This window comes from Electrona antarctica (assembly GCF_951216825.1).
Source record: "Electrona antarctica genome assembly, chromosome: 6".
Classification (NCBI taxonomy): Eukaryota; Metazoa; Chordata; class Actinopteri; order Myctophiformes; family Myctophidae; genus Electrona; species Electrona antarctica.
The window spans coordinates 36102350-36123197 of NC_136811.1; the positions used below are offsets into that span (position 1 = coordinate 36102350).

The 20848-nt window shown below is 41.3% G+C and overlaps 2 protein-coding genes across 3 annotated transcripts; both read left to right on the top strand.

The window, feature by feature from the left end:
- Nucleotides 1-2367: 2367 nt before the first annotated feature.
- Nucleotides 2368-7346, top strand: etsrp (ETS1-related protein). The gene is made up of 8 exons (XM_079504104.1): nt 2368-2481; nt 2718-2799; nt 3894-4010; nt 4146-4220; nt 4384-4524; nt 4689-4952; nt 6018-6136; nt 6246-7346. The coding sequence occupies exons 1-8, from the start codon at nt 2416-2418 to the stop codon at nt 6528-6530; spliced, it is 1149 nt and encodes a 382-aa protein (XP_079360230.1). The 5' UTR covers nt 2368-2415; the 3' UTR covers nt 6531-7346.
- Nucleotides 7347-7939: 593 nt separating this feature from the next.
- Nucleotides 7940-20564, top strand: pycard (PYD and CARD domain containing). 2 transcript variants are annotated; one of them, XM_079504111.1, is made up of 5 exons: nt 7940-8324; nt 8697-8726; nt 15759-15794; nt 19577-19609; nt 20044-20564. In XM_079504111.1, exons 1-5 carry the CDS (start codon nt 8069-8071, stop codon nt 20295-20297), a joined length of 609 nt encoding a protein of 202 aa, XP_079360237.1. In that variant the 5' UTR covers nt 7940-8068; the 3' UTR covers nt 20298-20564. The 2 variants fall into 2 exon arrangements, with proteins under 2 accessions (XP_079360237.1, XP_079360238.1); XM_079504112.1 differs by having other exon boundaries at nt 19580-19609.
- Nucleotides 20565-20848: the final 284 nt, after the last annotated feature.

Genomic DNA, 20848 nt, shown 5'->3' on the forward strand with positions numbered 1-20848 from the left:
TAAAATGCAAATAGGCCTAACATTGGGGAAGCAATCATGCCGAATCATATGTTCCTTCTGAATCCTTCCTTCTGGCAATTTTATATTTATTTTATTTATATACAATCATTGTATATAAATACAATACATATACAAATTATTACAATCTAATATTTAGGGGGACCTCACCTCATAAAGTAAACTATAGTCTTCTTCTTCTTCTTCTTCTTCTTCTTTGGGTTTAATGAAAGAATCGTTCCCTGACCGGGAATCGAACCCGAGCCGCAGTAAACTATAGTCATGGGAAGAAGCTGTTTAAATATAGCGGGGAGGCCGCAGGCCCGCATACGTATATATCTGATTGACTTAAGTGATGTATATGGGTCATCACTCATCACAGATATGGGTTTACCATATAGCCATAGGTTTTCAATGGGATTTATTTTTCATTTTTTATGGACAACACAAAAGTTATAGCCTATAGGCCCACTATCCTGTTGTCTGTCTATATGCGAAACATTTGCGAATGGCTTAGGGTCGACGACAGAGTACAGCATCTTGCAATGGGTCTGGTCCACAAGATTCGATACACCACCAAGATACCCATGTACCTGTCTAGATACTTCCTTAATGTTAACGAAGTCCACACCCACAACACCAGAGGGAGTGCAGCGAACCATGTACAACCCAGATTCGGCACAAACAAGGGACTAAATTATTTTCGCTCCTATATGCCACAAAAATGTGGAACGCCCTACCAACAGTCATTAAGACATGCGAATCCCTTGACTCCTTCAAAACCGCTCTCAAAGGGCACCTACGGATGGCTGCAATTCGAAACTGGCCCCCGTAAAATATGAATCCCCCCCCCCCCACCGCCCCCCCTTTTCCCCCCTCACTGTATATGTTTCTTTTCCCTTTTTACCTCCATTATGATGAATTCCTGTTCTGTTCTTTGTCTATATAGAAGTGTGTCTATTTGTACGTCTCTAAATGTTTTGATGAATTGAACATGGTGGACCCTCTTGTAAACAAGTGTAATGCTTAATTGGGTCGTCCACTCACAGTTAACAGCCTTTGTATTGAGTTTGTGCTTGAAATGTACTGTAATTCTGCAAACTGTTAATACATATTTCAATCAATCAATCAATCAATTTAATAGGACTACCTGCTGCTTCATAACCGCCAAAAACCATTTCAGTTATATATTTTCACTGACATTCGATTAATTTGACTTACATCTTAATAATACTTTCGATTGTATCAACCAATCCCCAAAACATCTTTATTATATTAGATTATTATTTTCTGTGGTTCTTCCTTTTAGTTCCTTCCTTGCGACACCCCCCCCCCCCCCCCCCCCCCCCCGTCGTCGTAGTTCTAAATAATCATCTCATCAGCGCACCAAGGTTGTGTAACTCGAACCCCGTTGTGTCCTTGTCTTGATGGGAGTCCCAATCACGACTCGTGTGTCTCTCACATCACATCGTGCACGATTTCGCAGCTCACTTTTCCAGATGTAGGCTATTTTTTTCGGTCGGAGGAGAATGGCTAGAGATGTTTGTTTATACAAGGCCCTTGGGTCGGCCTTATCTACTCAAGCCACTCACGCCGTGATTTCAGACTTCTTCAGCAAGTAGTTTTTACGGGCCATTGTTCTGTCGAATGGCTTCTAAAGATATGCTCATGGCCTCCCACCTCATTAGACCCACAACTCGCAAGTTCTGATTTCAAAAGCCCATGCACTTCAACTCCACCCAGATTATGACTTGGTGTTTAGTCAAGGATGTCAGGGTATTAATATGACAAAATACTTGATAGTAGCCGATTCATTGTTTAACCTGCCTTTATAGCCTAGCCTATCTATTATCTATATATTATGTTAATGCACTCTTTTGTTTTGTTTTAATGCAGGCACAGGCAGTTTCCCTATTTTTCCTCTTTAGTGGCCTCACTCGTTTAGATTCGTTTAGGCTAGAATAGGCTATAATATTAGACTATATTTTAGTCTAGGCCTACTTGGTCTATAATTCTCCCAATAAAACAAATATATAATATAACAGCCTAGGCCAAGTATCTGTCTTGTTTCTCTTTATAGCCTCATCAATATATCCAACCAATCACTATTGTAAAGTCGTTTGGGTCATTGATGGGGTGATAATTGGAGTCTTTTGTGAATGAATGTTTGGCTGCCAAATGTATGTTCGTGAATCGTGGCTGACGTCACGCTCTATTAAAGCTCGTTTTTTTTGGATACAATGTGTTGGTCACGACGCTGCTAGAGGACGCATTCCTTCACTGCCTGCCACGCCCCCCGGACCCCCTTTATAACGGGACATGGCTGGCCACTGATTGACTATACTCTGTCTGTGTTAACTTGTGGACGATCTGACTGCAAGTGGAAGAGGATTCTTTTTGCCGGGAATAGAACATATTATGTACTGGGATTCCTTCATAAAACCAGGCGACAGAAACACAGACAGCAAAGACGCAAAAATAAAGGTAGGATTTGTATATGATGTGAACGGGGGTCAGCCTGTTTCATAAAAAAAGAAAGAAAGAAAAATACATGTTGAGTCCGTGTCTTTAGCCTCATGTTCAGTTACAAAAACGTCATAGTTATAACAGTTATTACAGAATGATATAGCCACTCAAGGTAATTGAGTGAGTGTTAGGTCTATAACAAACAATAGCACATTCTGCCTGCATGGGTGACTGAAACATTGTGTTTCTTGCAGATGGAGATATACCAGTCTGGATATTACACAGAGGACTTCAGGACCCAGGAAGTACCAGCTGGCTTGGATTTCGCATCATATGGTAAGTCTGATGTTATATCACCTGAGGGCCTATACACACAGTATCCATCACACAACATCATAACAATTGAAAGATTGTTGTATATATTTGATACTTTTTTTTCAGTTGGATTTTGTTCCACTTGGTGCTGCTACGCTCATTACAGTATAGGCCTATAATTAATAGATAGATTTGGCATTTCTGGACATTTCAAATCTTTGTATGATCAACCGCCCAACTCTGTTTCCGCTGAGCCTGCTTATGTTGAAGGACAGAGGAAATGTTTTGAAGCCAGTATCATCACTCCTGTCAAAATGTACTGAATGAGACCTTGACAAACCGTGTGTGTGTGTGTGTGTGTGTGTGTGTATGTGTGTGTGTGTGTGTGTGTGTGTGTGTGTGTGTGTGTGTGTGTGTGTGTGTGTGTGTGTGTGTGTGTGTGTGTGTGTGTGTGTGTGTGTGTGTGTGTGTGTGTGTGAAGAATATCTGAATGGGCTGAGAGAGAGAGAGAGAGAGAGAGAGAGAGAGAGAGAGAGAGGGAGAGGGGGGGGTCAGGTTATAGATACTCACTGCATTTGACTGCCTCTCTCCCTCCCTTCCCTAATCCTTTCCTCCAGACTTCCTCCTCCAACAGATTTAGGGCCCCCCCACCCTCCATCACTAGTCTGTCACCACCACCACCCCACACACACACACACACACACACACACACACACACACACACACACACACACACACACACACACACACACACACACACACACACACACACACACACACACACACACACACACACACACACACACACACACACACACACACACCAGCATTTCCTCATCTCTTCCCCCCTGTTTCCTCCTCTCCCTCCATTGAGCAAAAACCGAGGTGGACCTGAATGGAGTGCTGCTGATTCGGCAGTATACACAAATACCCCCCCCCCTGTTGTTTTGTTCATGAGAACTCACCCCATATTTTTTTTCCCTTTTTATGGACTTTTCCAACTAGTTATTTAACCTCCTATCAGAACCCTGTAAAATGTATTCCTCTCCTTCTGGCTTCATGCACACTGACTTCAAGCCGCATGTGTCTATAATGTTGTTGTATGTAACCTCCAGACTACGGTGGTGAAGACCTGTCTTTTTTGTTAGACAGTAAAGGACCTGCACAACAACAGTACCCAGCAGAGAGCTACGCAGAGCCGCTGAAAACCTCTCGCCCGTATGACACCAAAGGTAAGCACTCACAGTCACAATACATTCAGTGACTTGTGTTGTGTGCTCACGTTCAGTGTTAACACATGTACTGTCATCAATGTATCTGGTCTGGACAGTTTATCCAATTTAATGTTTTCTTTTCTTGTCTCACAGTTACTTCTAACGATCCAATCCTCTTCAACCTCGACTCATACCCAGAGTTCAACTTTTGGGCCTCATATCCAAATGGTGGGCATCTCTCATATTTTTGTGATTTGGCATGTTTTACCACTGAAGAGTAAAGAAACACCAAATCAAGTGTTTTATTAATTTCATTTGTTGATCAAATTTGAAGTAGACTATTTCCCTTAAAGCTTGATTTAAATGAATTGTACCTGTTTCATTTTCATAGATGGGCTAACATTGGACCAGTCACAAGCAGGCTTCCAGGAGTCCACCCAGACATACCAAAGTCTAGTACCCCAAAATGGACAGTTCAGCCCAGGCATGGGAAGTGACAGCAACCCCTTCCTCCCCGGAAAAGGAGTACAGAGTAAGCAGTTTGATGCATGGATATAGCAAACATAACATATAGCAAGCATTTATACTTACTTATTAAGTCTTTATTGTATTTCTATGATCTTTTAAATCCAATAAAGGCTATTACAAATATGTGTGTGTCTTACCAGTAAATTAACACACGTGGCTTTGTTGCAGCAGGTGAGACAGACCAGACCTACACATGTCACTCAGCAGAACTGTATGACTCTGATGCACAGAGACGGACATCATCCTTCTGGCCTGACTACCCGTCTCCCAGCTACACTGCACCTCTACCTCACCCGCCTCCAGCCTCGTGCCCCTCAAATCCTGGGCCTCAGTCCACGGGCCAGTACTGCCCCCGTGTGGCAAAAAGGAAAAACACACACTCCCAGAGGCCAGACAGGGAAGGCCAGATGACGGGAATGTCAACTTATCCAGGTGAGAGACAAACAGATGAGATCTGATTCTGTGTAGAGTTTGCGTTGTAATCTTTTTTGAAAGAATTATACATTATGCTTTGTGTATTGCTATTAATGTTTGATGGAAAATAAAATATTGTTTCCTATAGACAAATGCTCAAGCAAACTGATGCATCCCTTTAAAGTGTATAGTGAGCTACAGGATTGATTGATTGATTGATTGATTGATTGATTGATTGAATACTTTATTAAAAGTTTGCACAGGAAAGTACAGTTCAATACAGGGTCTGCTATAAAAGGATTTAAAAGTAAAACCCAAGAAAGCATATGGCTTGTGTATATTATATCTTCATATCCAATTCATCTGAACATTTAATGACATTTAATATACAGTACTATGCAAAAACATAATTTAAACGGTTAGAAATAAAAATGTGCTAATATATTAAAGTCTAACTCATGTTGATTAGGTGATGTAATGGTGATGTAAAACAAACGATGCCAACACAAACAGTTAACGCCATTAACAATAAAGAGACAATATGACGTAATGAGGGACAATATGATGCCCCTCAAAAATAAGTAATAATAAAAAGGTAGGCCTACAGTAAAGGCCGATTTGACTGTTTACTGGGGACAGTTTGAATTGAAGGCACCCAAGTGCTCTTTGAGAGCAGTTTTGAAGGAAAGTAGGGATTCACATTCCTTTACGACTGTTGGTAGGGCGTTCCAAAAGTTTGTGGAATAGGAGCAAAATTAATGTAACCCCTTGTTTGAGCCCAATCTGGGTTGAACGTGATTAGTGGAGCTCCCTCTGGTGTTGTGTATAGGATGGCAAGGATTTTGTACCAGACATGCTAGTGCCTAGTGATTATCTCTGAACAGGCCTGAATTAAGTTGTTATGCATGGCATCACATTAAGCTTTATTAACGTCAGCTCTGATACAAGCGCTCCTCTTCATTTCCAGTCAGGGTTTACAGGGAAAAAAATCACAACATACCATGGAAACATAAGCATACAGAAATCATAATTGCTTATTATAACATAGTAAACATGGTTTCATAAATCCATTCATTCGTTTAGGATCTGGACCCATCCAGCTGTGGCAATTCTTGCTGGAATTGCTTTTGGACTCTGCCTGTAATACCTTCATTTGCTGGACAGGAGATGGTTGGGAGTTCAAGATGTCCGACCCCGCAGAGGTGAGGCCATTTCCTTTGCAGTTTGGTTTGAATTATGTGTACTGGGGATATTATATTTTCCTAGTTCTATTCCCAACTGTGCACCTTCCTAACTAGTTTTGCCCTACAGGTGGCCAAGCGCTGGGGCCAATGCAAGAACAAACCCAAGATGAACTACGAGAAGCTGAGTCGTGGCCTGCGATACTACTACCATAAGAACATCATTCACAAGACAGCAGGCAAGCGGTATGTGTATCGCTTTGTCTGTGACGTGCAGGGCATGCTGGGAAAGACCGCACAGGAAGTCCTGACCAGTCTGAATGTTGCATCGCCACCGAGCACCGAGTCGTGGCAGTGTCCTGCTGTGCCTTCATCCTTGTCAGAGCAAAGCAGTGAAACATGGTCATCACAGTAGGATCGGTATATGCCAGGACTGTTGGTGTCTATGGTGCTGCTTATACTCAGCACCATAGACACCATAACTCTGTTAAAGACTGAAGATTTACCCTGCTCTGAAATCAGTTGGCTAAAAATGATTGGAGTCATGGTTGACTATATGGTTGGCCAATTTGAGGTACATCGTTCCATTTCTGTAATTGGTCTGTTATGTGATATATTGTCAACTGTTGCATAATGTTATTTGACAGCATCTGTTAAATATTTATGCTATATTTTTGAGGGGCACTAGCCCCTCCTATGTCCAGCTTTTGGTGTGTGTAACCCAAAATTTGTCCTAACACAAACATTAAATGCCATTGACAATTTTGAGTGTTTGTGTAAACACAAACATTGTGTAACATAAATGTTGAAGACGAAGGTGAGGACGCAAATTCTGATTGGCTGGGATGAGATGATGTATGATCACACTTGTGATTTGACCTTTTTAAAGGTTCAGTAACTCATTTTGGTGCTGAAACCTTCAAATGACCAATTTAATGCTCTTCGACAACTGTAAAAAAAATGTAATTTCTTATAGTCAGATGATTTGAGCACTGTGTAAACAACTTACTTTTATAAATGCAGCCTACTGGTGTTTTCTATACAGTCTTCTACATAGACTAATTTAGTGCATGCATCACTTTGTAAATAATGTTAATAGTTTTCATATTTGGAGGTTTTGCATTTGTTTGTAGATTATTTTTTTATACAAAACTTTCATGTCTACCTCTTTTGCTAATCAGAATAAAAGAACCTGGGATTCATACAGATCTTATACTAATGTGAACATTTCTGCCTGTGACAATTGTTTCAATAAACTGTAGGCTACATAATGAGGTTAAGTCCATGTGTCATTGTGTGAGTTTATTGTTGGGGAAAATGTATTGTAAAAAGTATTGTAAAAATGTGGCTACATTACACATTACATATTTGGGAAAACAAAAAAGTGAAATTGAAAAGTGATTTTTTGGTTGCCCCTCAGCCCATTCAATGTATAGCTTATATTCAGTATTTTTGTTTATGATTATGGAAACAATATTATAGAAATATTAACGCTGGCATACTGTTTTATAGGGCTCCAATGTGCTTCATTACATGCACCCAAAACGTAAGCTCTTCATCAGACCTGATGATTGATTGATTGATGGATTGATTGATTGATTGATTGATTGAAATATTGTATTAACAGACTGCCCAGAAAAGCTATAAGGTATTAGCCACTGTAGAATCTTTTGATGACAATACTTTAGTAGGCTACACTATACTTACTAAAGTAGGTACGTACAGGCTATACGTTTTTGAACAGAGTAGCGGCAGTAGCCTATCCTACTTCTCCTATTACTGTAACACCTTTTTATTGCTGTGTTTCCGTAGGCTGACGGAGACAATAAGTCAACAGCATTGGCCGTTTGACTCATGCCTCTGCCTGAAAGCGCGTCCACTGTTTTTTAATCGCTGCCTGACATATAGGCCTACTTTTTGGACAAAAGTTTGTCTACGACTTAACCTTTGGACATGGCCAAAAAAGCAATTCACGCTGCTCTTAATGATCTGAGCAAGCGTGAACTGGAGGCATTCTGCAGCTTTTTGATTGATCGCAAAGAAGAACCGCGCATTCGCCGAAACGCAATCGAGGATAAGAGTATAATACAAATTACAGATAAAATATTTTCAGCTTTCACTGAAAACCGCGCCATTGACGTTGTTGTGGATATATTGAAAGAAATCGACTGCAACGAAGTTGCAAAGGAGCTAGAAGAGAGCTGGGCGAGTAAGTAGGGTAGGCTATCGCACACTTCCTTCCTCACATGCTTAATTACAAATTATTGCATGTATAGGCAATCATATAGACAGGCCAAGCAATATATGCTATATATTATAATGTTCTTAACCGATAGTTTATAGGTCCGCTGGAATTGCTGGCAATTTGGCATTGGCACAGGCCAGGACATGCAACTGTTGCAACATACCGTAGTCATCTTTCTTTTACTTTCACTTTGGGGAAAGTTTTGTTAGTTGTCTTGTTAGTTTGTCAGTCAGTGTTAAATTAGTCGACTTAAATTAGTTTGTCGCTATTTATTAACAACTATTAGCTCGTATTCACGTTTTAATTTAAACACTGTTTATATTTTATGTCTTGCAGAACAATCCAAAGGAACGACTGCACCTATCCGTGAGTGGTTGACTCTAAACGTATAGTCTCTTTTTGAAGGGCGGGGGGCACTGTTTTTCTAGCAAATCTAAGCTAGCAAATATAAGACTTCCGGGGGACGATCTCTTCAAAATTATTAGTATTATAGAGTATTGAAAAAAAGATTAATTTGCACATTAAAACTATAAATTAAGCATTTAAACGATGCTATAGGACACACATTATGTTTCCGTGTAGAAATAAGTAATAAGTAATGTTTCTGTGTAAAGATAAGTAATTAAAAAGTTATCTAAATGGATAAATGCTATTCACTGGAGTGCATGGACTTTATAAAGTGGACACTGGACAAAAATCCCTGCTATGTATCGACTAGTGTGACATATGCACATGTCCGGGGAGACCTCCTCTACAACACCACACTGTCCGCTAAGCAGCAGAGGTGTAAAACAAAAATTGGCACGCCATACAGCGAGGTGAAAGGTCAAACACCATCCCATTTCCAGACTAAAGTGAACTAAAGTGGACACTGGACAAAAATCCCTGCTATGTATCGACTAGTGTGACATATGCATATGCTTAGCGGACAGTGTGGTGTTGTAGAGGAGGTCTCCCCGGACATGTGCGTATGTCACACTAGTCGATACATAGCAGGGATTTTTGTCCAGTGTCCACTTTAGTTCACTTTAGTCTGGAAATGGGTAATTTTTTACCTTTCACCTCGCTGTATGGTGTGCCAATTTTTGTTTTACACCTCTGCTGCTTAGCGGACAGTGTGGTGTTGTAGAGGAGGTCTCCCCGGACATGTGCGTATGTCACACTAGTCGATACATAGCAGGGATTTTTGTCCAGTGTCCACTTTAGTTCACTTTAGTCTGGAACTGGGATGGTTTTTGACCTTTCACCTCGCTGTATGGTGTGCCAATTGAATTTTTACACCTCTGCTGCTTAGCGGACAGTGTGGTGTTGTAGAGGAGGTCTCCCCGGACATGTGCATATGTCACACTAGTCGATACATAGAAGGGATTTTTGTCCAGCATCCACTTTATAAAGTCCATGCACTCCAGTGAATGGACTTGGGCACTCCAGTGCATAGACTTGGGCATTTATCCATTTAGATAACTTTTTTACGTTATTTCATTACTTATTATTACACAGAAACATAATGTGTGTCTTCACAATAACTGTAATGTAATAATAATACTAATAATGTAATGTAATAATTATTTAATTAACTACGCTTTTATTCTGAAAGCAACCGGATGTCTTAAATTTGCTAGCTCTCAAACAGGAAGTTCTAGATTTGCCAAAAAGACGGAGCCAGGGCGGGGCAGATTGGAATATGAAATGAAATGAAATGAAATCTATATTTACCCAGGGTATCTGGGCTAAGCTCAAGAACTTGTTTCCAGCCAGGCCCTGCTCATAGAACACATTTCATCGTAGTGGTTGATGCCTTGTTCAAGGGCATTTCAGCGGTGGTAATTTTAACGTGTCGGACGGCTGATTCGAACTGGGAACCTTCCGGTATCTAGACCGCGCCGCTATCCGTTCGGCCACCGCTGCCACATGCTACAAACATAGCAACAACTCTGGTTAACAAACTGCCCTCCCACTCTGGGCTCTTTGGTGTAGAGCACATTACAACCTTCTACAGAAACCTAGGTGTTTGTAAAGACGATTTTAAACTAGTTATGGTAACCGGTATCTAGACCGCGCCGCTATCCGTTCGGCCACCGCTGCCACATGCTACAAACATAGCAACAACTCTGGTTAACAAACTGCCCTCCCACTCTGGGCTCTTTGGTGTAGAGCACATTACAACCTTCTACAGAAACCTAGGTGTTTGTAAAGACGATTTTAAACTAGTTATGGTAACAACTGATGAGGTAATTAAGAAACTGAGTGCCCTCCAACCCCACAAGGCCACAGGCCATGACAATATTCCCTCCAAATTTCTCAGAGACTCAGCCATCTCTATAGCTCCAATCATCACCCACATAGTAAACCTCTCCATCAAACAGGGACAGGTCCCCCAAGATTTCAAACTGGCCAAAGTAACCCCCTTGCACAAGAAAGGGAGTAAATTAGACCCCGGCAACTACCGCCCTATTTCTATTCTTAGTTCCATCTCGAAAGTGATGGAAAAAATAGTCTATGAACAGGTTGAAAAGTATCTTGCCACTAATAAATTATTGTACGAGTTCCAATCTGGCTTCAGAACATCCCACTCCACTGACACATGCCTTCTCTATTTGAGCGACCACATCAAACAAGAGGTGGACGCTGGCAAATACTGCGGCATGGTCATGCTGGACCTCCAAAAGGCTTTTGACACCGTGAACCACTCCATACTGGTTAACAAGCTAAAAGCAATTGGTTTCGATAGCACATCAGTGAGCTGGATGCAATCCTACCTGGAGGGGAGAGAACAGATGGTGGAAGTGAACGGAACACTGTCCCCCCCCCTCCCAGTGAGCTGTGGCGTTCCACAAGGAAGCATACTAGGGCCTCTACTGTTCCTAATATATGTAAACGACATGACTTCAGCTTGTGACTGCAACTTGTTCCTGTTCGCAGATGACTCAGCACTGCTGGTCTCGGACAGGGACAAACTGCAGGTTGAAAATGCCCTCAGCTCTGAACTCGGTAGAATCTGCACCTGGCTCGCTGATAACAAACTATCTTTACACCTGGGAAAAACTGAATCCATTCTCTTTGGCTCTATTAGTAATCTCAGCAAGGCAAATGGCTTCTTGGTTAGAGTGGGTGACAATGTTATCACACGTAAAGATGAAATTACCTACCTAGGTTCCATCCTGGAGGCTAATCTTTCCGGTGATAAAATGGCCACCAACGTAATCAAAAAAGTCAACCATAGAACAAGATTCCTCTACAGGATCTCCTCACTGGTCAACAAAAACACCTTGAAGACCTTAACAGGAGCCCTTGTACAGGGTTTCTTTGACTATGCATGCACCTCCTGGTACCACAGCACCTCAAAGGCCCTTAAAACCAGGCTCCAGACTTCCCAAAACAAACTGGTCAGGCTCCTACTTGATCTAGCCCCCCGAACCCACCTCACCCCTGCCCACTTCGACAGGCTGGAATGGCTTAGGGTCGACGACAGAGTACAGCATCTTGCAATGGGTCTGGTCCACAAGATTCGATACACCACCAAGATACCCATGTACCTGTCTAGATACTTCCTTAATGTTAACGAAGTCCACACCCACAACACCAGAGGGAGTGCAACGAACCATGTACAACCCAGATTCGGCACAAACAAGGGACTAAATTCTTTTCGCTCCTATGCCACCAAAATGTGGAACACCCTACCAACTGTCATTAAGACATGCGAATCCCTTGACTCCTTCAAAACCGCTCTCAAAGGGCACCTACGGATGGCTGCAATTCGAAACTGGCCCCCGTAAAATCTGAATCCCCCCCCACCGCCCCCCCCTTTTTCCCCTCACTGTATATATTTATTTTCCCTTTTTACCTCCTTTATGATGAATTCCTGTTCTGTCTATAGAAGTGTCTATTTGTACGTCTCTAAATGTTTTGATGATTTGAACATGGTGGACCCTATTGGAAACAAGTGTAATGCTTAATTGGGTCGTCCACTCACAGTTAACAGCCTTTGTATTGAGTTTGTGCTTGAAATGTACTGTAATTCTGCAAACTGTTAATAAATTCTTCAATCAATCAATCAAAAAACCCGCACGCCTCCTCCTCCGCGCCACACATACACGCACTGACAGAGTAAACAGAGGGCATTTAGCCCACACGCTGCCTACTAGTGTAGCTAATCTAGCTATCCGGTCAAACTGTAACTATCACTCAAAACAAAATAATGTTTTCTACAGTTGCGACAGTGTGGCGGTCCTACGTCACATGCATTAACGTTGGTCGCTGGTCGGACATGGTCCAGCTGATTTATTTTTGTCTAATGCGAAACAGCGTGGCTGTCCATACAAGGAGGAGGAGAGATGATCTACCGAATCTATCTATCTAGCCCACCAAAACAAACATAAATGTACTTTTGCGTCGCATTATGGATAGCGACAGAAAGACCCAATGGATATAATTAAACAATTGTTCCCCTGTGCACAGCACACACTGTCTCCAGGTAAGAACAAAAAACTGATTTGAAGCTGCACTTTCACTTTGTGTTGACTTACTGCAGAGTCCTCAGTCCTGCAGCGGTGCAGCCCCACAATGGAGAAATTATCTTATCTGTCACTAACCTCTCTACAATGCCATGTTATTCAATATATTAGTTTAGCACAAAATATAGGCTTTTCTAAACCAAGCCCTTATTCAAAAGTTATGTAGGCTGTCATTGTATTTTATGTGAATTAACTCACAGTTTAACCCAATGATGAAGATTTAAATTTCAAGGACCCCCAAATTAAATTTCTGAACCAATGTTCATCGGAAAATCATTTTTTAATTGATGGACTTAATGCCCTGGCACTTGGCCTTGTGCCCTCAAAAAGTTGACCACACTAAAGGCCAAGTGGCCTTGCCCCTAAAAGGATGAAATTCCAGGCCTGCATGTGTGTGTCCATCCGTCTCCTATTTGCATTCACACAGTAGGCAGATTACAGCCTTCACTGACTATGTACAAGATAAGAATTTTCTGTTCTTAAATAGCACTACAAACACCTGATTAGCACATATCCTATTGTTATCAGAGGGTGTAGTACTATTAGTTTAAGTACTGGAGCATTTGTTTGATTCCAAGAATCAAACACACCTAACTGTCAATATGCCATGAACTAATCATCACGCCTTAAATGTCAATGTATCATTTGTTTTTAATTGCTCTCTTGCATGCATGCCATTATGCTTGTCACTATAGGATCTTCAAGCGCTTAAAGACAGAATTATGTGAACAAGACCATGAACAAGACAGCATTATTGTTCAAATACTGCTTCACCGGCTTGAAAATGAAAATTGTCCAGAATTGTAAAGATAATTTTATGTTACATTAATGTTATTTATTTTATCATTAAAATCTTAGTGTTTGCCAATTAGTTGGGGTTTCCCTATTCTGGCTATGCCATAGACCAGATAATACTTTCCAAAATATTCAAGAACATTCAAAAACGGAATAAAGAAAAAAGCTTGAGCTTGTGGCTATTTTCACTATTTCTGAGATATAGCTTGAAGGGATTTTTCACTGTAAAACATGTCATTTTCATATCTAATCTGCCTTTTGACCTTATTTGTTGTTTATTTCATTATTTAAATATAGTAATGTTCTGTTAGGCCTGTTAGTCCAAGCCTGAAATCCATGCATAAAATAACTAATTGAAAAATTAAGGTCTCCCCAATTCATTAGGATATTGTCCTAATTAATTAGTTGGGACCCCCAAATTAAATTTATATTAATTAGCCTAGGGTGACAGCCTGACAGGGTCCTAGGCCATTTCATTATGATTTTCATCTCTGGACTGGGTCCCCAAAACATGTTTACAATATTTTACAACAGTAGCTACTTATATTTTGTTATTTAAAGCTGTGATTATTAAGAAGCACTGTTCTGAACCAATGTTCACCGGAAAATCATTTTTTAATTGATGGCCTTAATGCCCTGACCTTGTGCCCTCAAAAAGTTGACCACACTAAAGGCCAAGTGGCCTTGCCCCTAAAAGGATGAAATTCCAGGCCTGCATGTGTGTGTCCGTCCATCCATCCGTCTGTGTACAGCTAATCTCCGGCCCCGTTAACCCGGTCGATGCCAAACTTTGCACACACACTCCCTAGATGCCAACGATGAACCTCTGCTCAAATTTCCCAGAAACTGTTATAGCGCCACCAGGAAGCCGACTTTTGTAAAACACATTTTTTTATATTACTACTCCATATTTTTCCACAAATCCTGCAAATCGTTACACAGTATCTCTATAGTCATGTGCTCAAGACAGATCTGTCCGATATTTCATATTCCATCCTGATTGGCTAACATTGGCTTTCAAAGTTTACAGGATTGTTTTGAACAAAAAGCTTCAAATCATGAACGCAGCGTGCAATTTACGTGAAATCTTTCACAGACGTTCCTACTAGGCTGAGGAATATATCCCACCCTTTTCACATTGGCCTGTTATAGCACCACCAACAGGTGGATTTTTGCAAAACACATTTTTGGAATGTCTCCCTGGTGGAGACCTGTGCCCCGAGGGGCACTTTTTCTAGTTTCTATTATTTCGGCATGCACTATCAAGTCGGTTTGTTATTTCTTCGGGTGTGGCAACTGTCACACATCACTTCCAATACAATGCAGATTCCTTCATTTACCCGTCACTCAACCTCATGCATCCACGTTCTCTGATTGTCTGCCAAGGCTGAGACACACCGTTAATAAAACATAGATGCACAAACTGTTTACAGGAATCACAGCCTGTGTCCAAGTGGCATGCTACTGGCCCCACTGTCTCTTGGGGGCTTAGGATGGCTGGTGAGATGTTAGCAGCAGGTGTTGAAGGCTCTATGCACTGTGGGTTGCTTCCGGGCCTGGCTACTCCGTCTGACCAGAAGTGACTTATGTGCATTGTGTCGTCATTGCTGTCAATTCTATCTTGATGGATTTTTAAACCAACCGCACACTGTAACCTCGCATCACCAGGCTTTCCACCTCGGAGGAAAGCCTGGTCTGTATATCGAAATCGTCGTGTGATCCGGTCTAGACCGGATGGTAAAAAGATAATAAAAAAACGAATAAAAAAAACTATTATACCCGTTTGTGGTTTCCGACTTTTTCAGCGTCACTTTTGTGTTGGCCCCGTTTGTTTTTAGACTTGCATGACGCTACGAGTTGGAATTAAATAGATATACCAAACAAATTATTCCAAGACGTACTTGAAGAAACGTGTCGGATTCATATGGCGCACCAAGGCTTTTATTGGGTAGGCCCTGAAATACATAAACCCGAAAAGGAATGCTTCCCAGGCTACTGACGATAAGATTAGAAATACATTTAGGATTAGGCAGAACTAATCACTTCCACCATGGGCATAAAACGTGTAACGATGTTTTATTTCTTGCAGCGCCTGGAGCCCCAGCCCCACATGTGGAAGTTAGAGGTAAGTTGAAGTTGGGTATAGTACTGTTGGGTATAGCAACCAATTACCAAAGTAATTGATTTAAAAAAAAAAAAATCGACTTTAAATTAAATAATGAATCTATTCTAAACTATACATTGAAGCCATCGGATATTATAACTTGCCATTCCTATATTTGGCAATAATAATAATAATAATAATAATAATAATAATCGAAACATTTTAAAGAATACAAAATAGCAGATCTTCAAGCTTATGATTTATGCCTCTTTTTTTGCTGCTACACGGATTCTGCACCATTGTAAAAAAGGGCTTCTATTCAGTGTTTAATGAGATTAATCGATTTAGTTAAAACAATTTTCTTAATATTAATATATATTAATTAATTATTATATAAAAATAATAAATAAATTACAAAAAAACATGTATCTCAATTATTCAATTAATAAAACAAAAAATCAATAGAATAATTGCTAAGAAAATATAGTTGGAGCCCACTGCGTTAAAGGGGTATTTCACTTTCAAATAGTGGGTACACTTACAAATTCCATTTTAACCATGTTAGAAAACACACATCCCTGGTTCTGGTGACTGATATTGTTCTTCTAATGCGTTTTTTATTTTATTTTTTATTTTTCCAAGAAAATTATAAAAAGAAAAAGAAAAAAGTAATTTGACAAAGATATCCAGTTCCCAGCTTTGCTGTTGCTGAGGTGGTATGCTATAGTCTACCGACACTTCCCAATGCTGAGATGCAGGCACCACCTGTAAAATGTTGCCATGTGCTGGCTGAGGCCGTCTTCCATAAAAAAATAATGGTCAGGTCATCCGCGTAACCGTATTTTCTGGATGTTGTCTCCGGTAAGTCGTAGATGTTGAACGATGTGAAAGGACAGACCCATAAGGAACACCATTCCTCTGTCTTCTGAGCCTGCTGCGTTGGCCATCGCTGGTCACTATGACAGCAGCACAACGCCAGATCTTTTGGAGCTTGGACCCCGGAGTCATGATGGGTAGAAGGAGCAGAGCCAAGCAGATGTTTTTGCTCTCTGATGGATCAGGGTGGATGTTGTCATGGTCTGGTGATTTGCCTTGTATTAGTTTGCTGATGGCTGCCTGGAGCTCAGATGCTGTGAAGTCTCCTGATATATTAGCATCCACACTGGTGGCCCTGGAGAGGGAAGACACCTCAATTCAATTCAATCACACGCTCACCTCACATGCTGCCAATCGGGAAAAGTTCTTGTCTGCACCCGGGAAGCAGCCGTTGTTAAGGAGATGGGATGCGATGGTGTTTGGTGTCACCAGGTACATACTTGAGTCTTTCTGCCTGTCAGCAGGTTGATGGTCTGCCACGCTTTGCGACTAGAGTGGGTAAATCGATTGACTCAACCAACGACTTCAGTCCACCTTGTCTTTCGGGCGTCATCCAGTTTCTTTAGAAGTGCCGTTGCCGTCACATCCACTTCTTCCTTGCAGCTAGCCTGCTGATGGACATACAGGAGGAGGCTTCACTCTTCACCCCAGCCTGGGATGTAATTTGCATTATAGCCTCGTCAAGATGTTTTTCCTTGCTGCCCCTATAGGACCATTTCACAGTAGGCTGTGTACGCAACTTCCACATCGGCTGAACCTGGGTCCAGGAGACAGGCTTATCATCTTTCTATGTTCTAAATTCCACATACTGTGCCCCAGCAGCCCCACTGACCTGTTGTAGAAGCTGACATGCCAAAAAGATTGATGCTGCCATTAACAACACTCTCCAGGTCATCATCATTGGTTGCCTGGAGCTCACACCTGTGTTCTACCTGCCTGTCCTAGCAGAAATTGCCCTGGCTTCCACCGTTGCTTACAGTCATCCCGGTTCCCCATACATCTGGCCAGTTCGTTGGTACTTTGCGCTCCTGCATCGTTCTTGAGTACATCCATGTATGTTAGTGTGGGATGTCCTCGTGATCGTGTGTTGATTCCCACAGCACCAATTTGCTGGCTGGCAGTTCTTTTTGTCTTTGGCAGTGTCCAGCTAGTCTCAATTCTCCTGGCTCACCCTTGGTATTCCCTCATACAGGATCTTGCTGATAAGTACTGTACGCAACATTCTGGTGTAGCACTGTCTAGAGAGACACTTCTGCAGGGTTGGCTTCAGGGTCCAGCATTCACTGTCATAATAAGAACAGACTCTGTTTCTGTTCTACTGTTAAGAACCAGAAACGTGACTTGCATGTCCTATGACACTACTACGACAGTGTTGCCTCTAAACAGACTCAAGTCCCGTCACCCATACAACAAGGCGGCACAAGAGATGATCAGTTCTATCCCTGTGGTCTATGGACGGTAACAAGACAACTCACCCCTTTTCTGTTTTCCTCCCGGAATTTTCCCCAGTGAGGGGTGGGAGAGGCTGGACAGCAGACGGCTGGACTTTGAATTTATCTAACTATAAACTTTCACGGCAGCAGACAGCCTAAGTACAAATATAATTTATGAAAAGCTACTACAGTGAAGTCTGTTCACAGAAGTTGTTGTAGGCTATGTGGGGATTATCTGACGAGGTACCATTTGAGTGGGAAAAATCTTACATATACTAAATAATACTAAATTGTTTATAGGGACAATATAAGTAAAATAATATAGCCTTTCCACAGGAGTATCTTTTTATATTTGTCCAAAAAGAATACAAACAGCCAATAGCATATTACAAAGTTATCCCCCTCACTGGGGAAAATTCCGGGAGGAAAAACGGGCAAGCACCGGGGTGAGTTGTCTTGTATTCCTATGGACCATATGCAGACCGTGGCCATCTTTCCATATAAGTTAATGGCAAGGTGCTAACAAGGTGCACCTTCCCATTGGCAGCCCATTCATCCAAACAGAAAAGTCCTATCTAATTGTATTACACAACATCAAACTCATCAACATTGCAGCTGTACGAAAAGCTTGAATTATCCTCTTTCTATCCTCAAAGTGTTTGTTTCATAACAATCCACTGTAGACATGCTATGAGCTACTTTCTGTCCTAGCGGTGTGTTGCAGTTTGGAAGTGCTCGTTAGATATCACTCAACTGCCCTGCGTAGCACTAACCTGACTCCGCCAGATGGGGCAGCAGAGAGTACACTGGGTTCCCCCCTCCTGCTCCCATCTGGGAACTCTCAGGCAGACTTGATGCCCGGCCACAAAACGGCCTGGCCAATCAGCGGCAGCTAGAGGCGGGATCAAGGCATACACAGTGCTGCCTTGATCCCGCCTCTAGCTGCAGCACACAATGCAGGAGGCAGCAGGACATTGCTTTACTGAAAACGAGTGCTTCCAAACTCTGATGGCAAGATGGCCGCGGTCTGCAAATGGTCAATACAACGGCATGGATGGAGGCATCCTGGAAGCAGGATGCTTAGCCTGGCCACCAGGGTGGCTCCACGACATTGAGCTGGATATCTGATGATGATACACGAAAATGAAGAAAAAACAAAGTAATTGAAAAAACCCTCATGCACTATGCTGACAATATCAGTCATCAACGTATATTTTCAATGAATCTAACATGGAGTTTGACATTACAATGCGTTTATATACAGTAGGAAGTAGGCGTGTCTGATACAATTTATATCAAAAATCTAAATATTGAATCAAGCAACTTGGGTGCATAGAAAAGCCTACATGTTAAAATGACCCCAGAAGTGTTTTAAAGTGAAATACCCATTTAAGTGACATAAATTAACAGTTTGTTTCCAACTTCATATAGGCTATATTTATGCATGTGATTGTGTTCACCTTTTGAATTTGAATGCTGTTTTGTTTTTTGCAGTAGAACCCAAAGGCGCAGCTGCATCTGTCCCAGGTTGGTGCTTTTGAAAGTTGACTCTAAAATTGAGACATTTCCTTTAGGTCTACAATTGCATTTAGCATTACTATATATTCACATTATATTCATTGTAGTCTCCATCACAGTCCTTAGGATTTGGATATATATATAAGCTGTAGTGTTGTTGCTTAAAATATCCTTTAATTATGCACATTTTGGGGCGCTGAAGGCCTAGTGGCGCATACCAGATACACACAGTAAGGCCTAACAGCGAGTCACAGGTTCACAGGTTGGCGGCCTTTGCTGTGTGCCACTCCGTCTTTCTCTGTTCACTCTCTGTTTCCTGTCCTTCTTTACTGTACTATCCAATAAAGGCAGAAAATCCCAAAACATATCTTGCTTGTTGGCTATTACTGCTATTACTGCATGTATTTTGAGTCTCATCCACAACTAAATGTTCCTTTCTTCAGGGATTGCCTTTGTGAAACAACACCGGACTAAGCTGATTGACAGAGTGACCGCGATCTCATCTATCCTGGATATGCTCCTTGAGAATGGTGCCATCAAGCATGAGGCCTACAGTATGGTGAGGATTAAGCCCACCAATCCGGAAAAGATGAGGGAACTCTACGTATACCTGCAGAACGACAAAGCCAAACAAATGTTCTATGAAGCTCTTGAGGAACACGAGGAATTTCTTCTTGAGGAGCTGCATGTCAAGTAAATTTATTTTTAGGCCAAACAATGTAGGCTACAACTGAGAATACCTTTTTGGACCATGATGCTTTCTGTTAATTCTCATGTAAGCCTATCCTCTTTCTTTTCCAAATGTTTTCCTAATTCGTACAAATAGCAATTTGTTTTTGTTTTCTTAATCCCAAGATTTTATTGATCAGAATATGTAAAAATATTTTTGTTGAATTTAATCATGGACGGTACATGGTATTCTTTCTGATTACTACTTTGTCCTTTTTAATAAAAGATTCTACTCAAATTATGTTTGGCTAGTTCATAATGTTTGAATTTTCAAGTTTGATTGATTGAATAGTTTATTAGACATAAATGTAAAAAGTTAACAGCAACTGAGTACAGTCAAACACATCTTGTTTCCATTTAGTCTCTAGAGGTTAAGTGTGTTTCTTACAAAGAAATGTTTCCTAGAGCAATATAGGATATTATATATAGGAAACCTCTTATCTCCATGTTTCGACTTTGTAATGTTTAGTTCGGCCTACTTCGTCATACAAGGGTGTCACATAAAATTAGTGAAAATAG

Coding starts and splice junctions, on each gene's coding strand:
- etsrp (XM_079504104.1), top strand. CDS start 2,416: ATGTACTGGGATTCCTTCATAAAACCAGGCGACAGAAACACAGACAGC. Junction 4,011..4,145: donor TCGCCCGTATGACACCAAAG/GTAAGCACTCAC, acceptor CTTGTCTCACAG/TTACTTCTAACGATCCAATC. Junction 6,137..6,245: donor AGATGTCCGACCCCGCAGAG/GTGAGGCCATTT, acceptor TTTGCCCTACAG/GTGGCCAAGCGCTGGGGCCA.
- pycard (XM_079504111.1), top strand. CDS start 8,069: ATGGCCAAAAAAGCAATTCACGCTGCTCTTAATGATCTGAGCAAGCGT. Junction 8,727..15,758: donor AGGAACGACTGCACCTATCC/GTGAGTGGTTGA, acceptor TATTTCTTGCAG/CGCCTGGAGCCCCAGCCCCA. Junction 15,795..19,576: donor CCCACATGTGGAAGTTAGAG/GTAAGTTGAAGT, acceptor TGTTTTTTGCAG/TAGAACCCAAAGGCGCAGCT.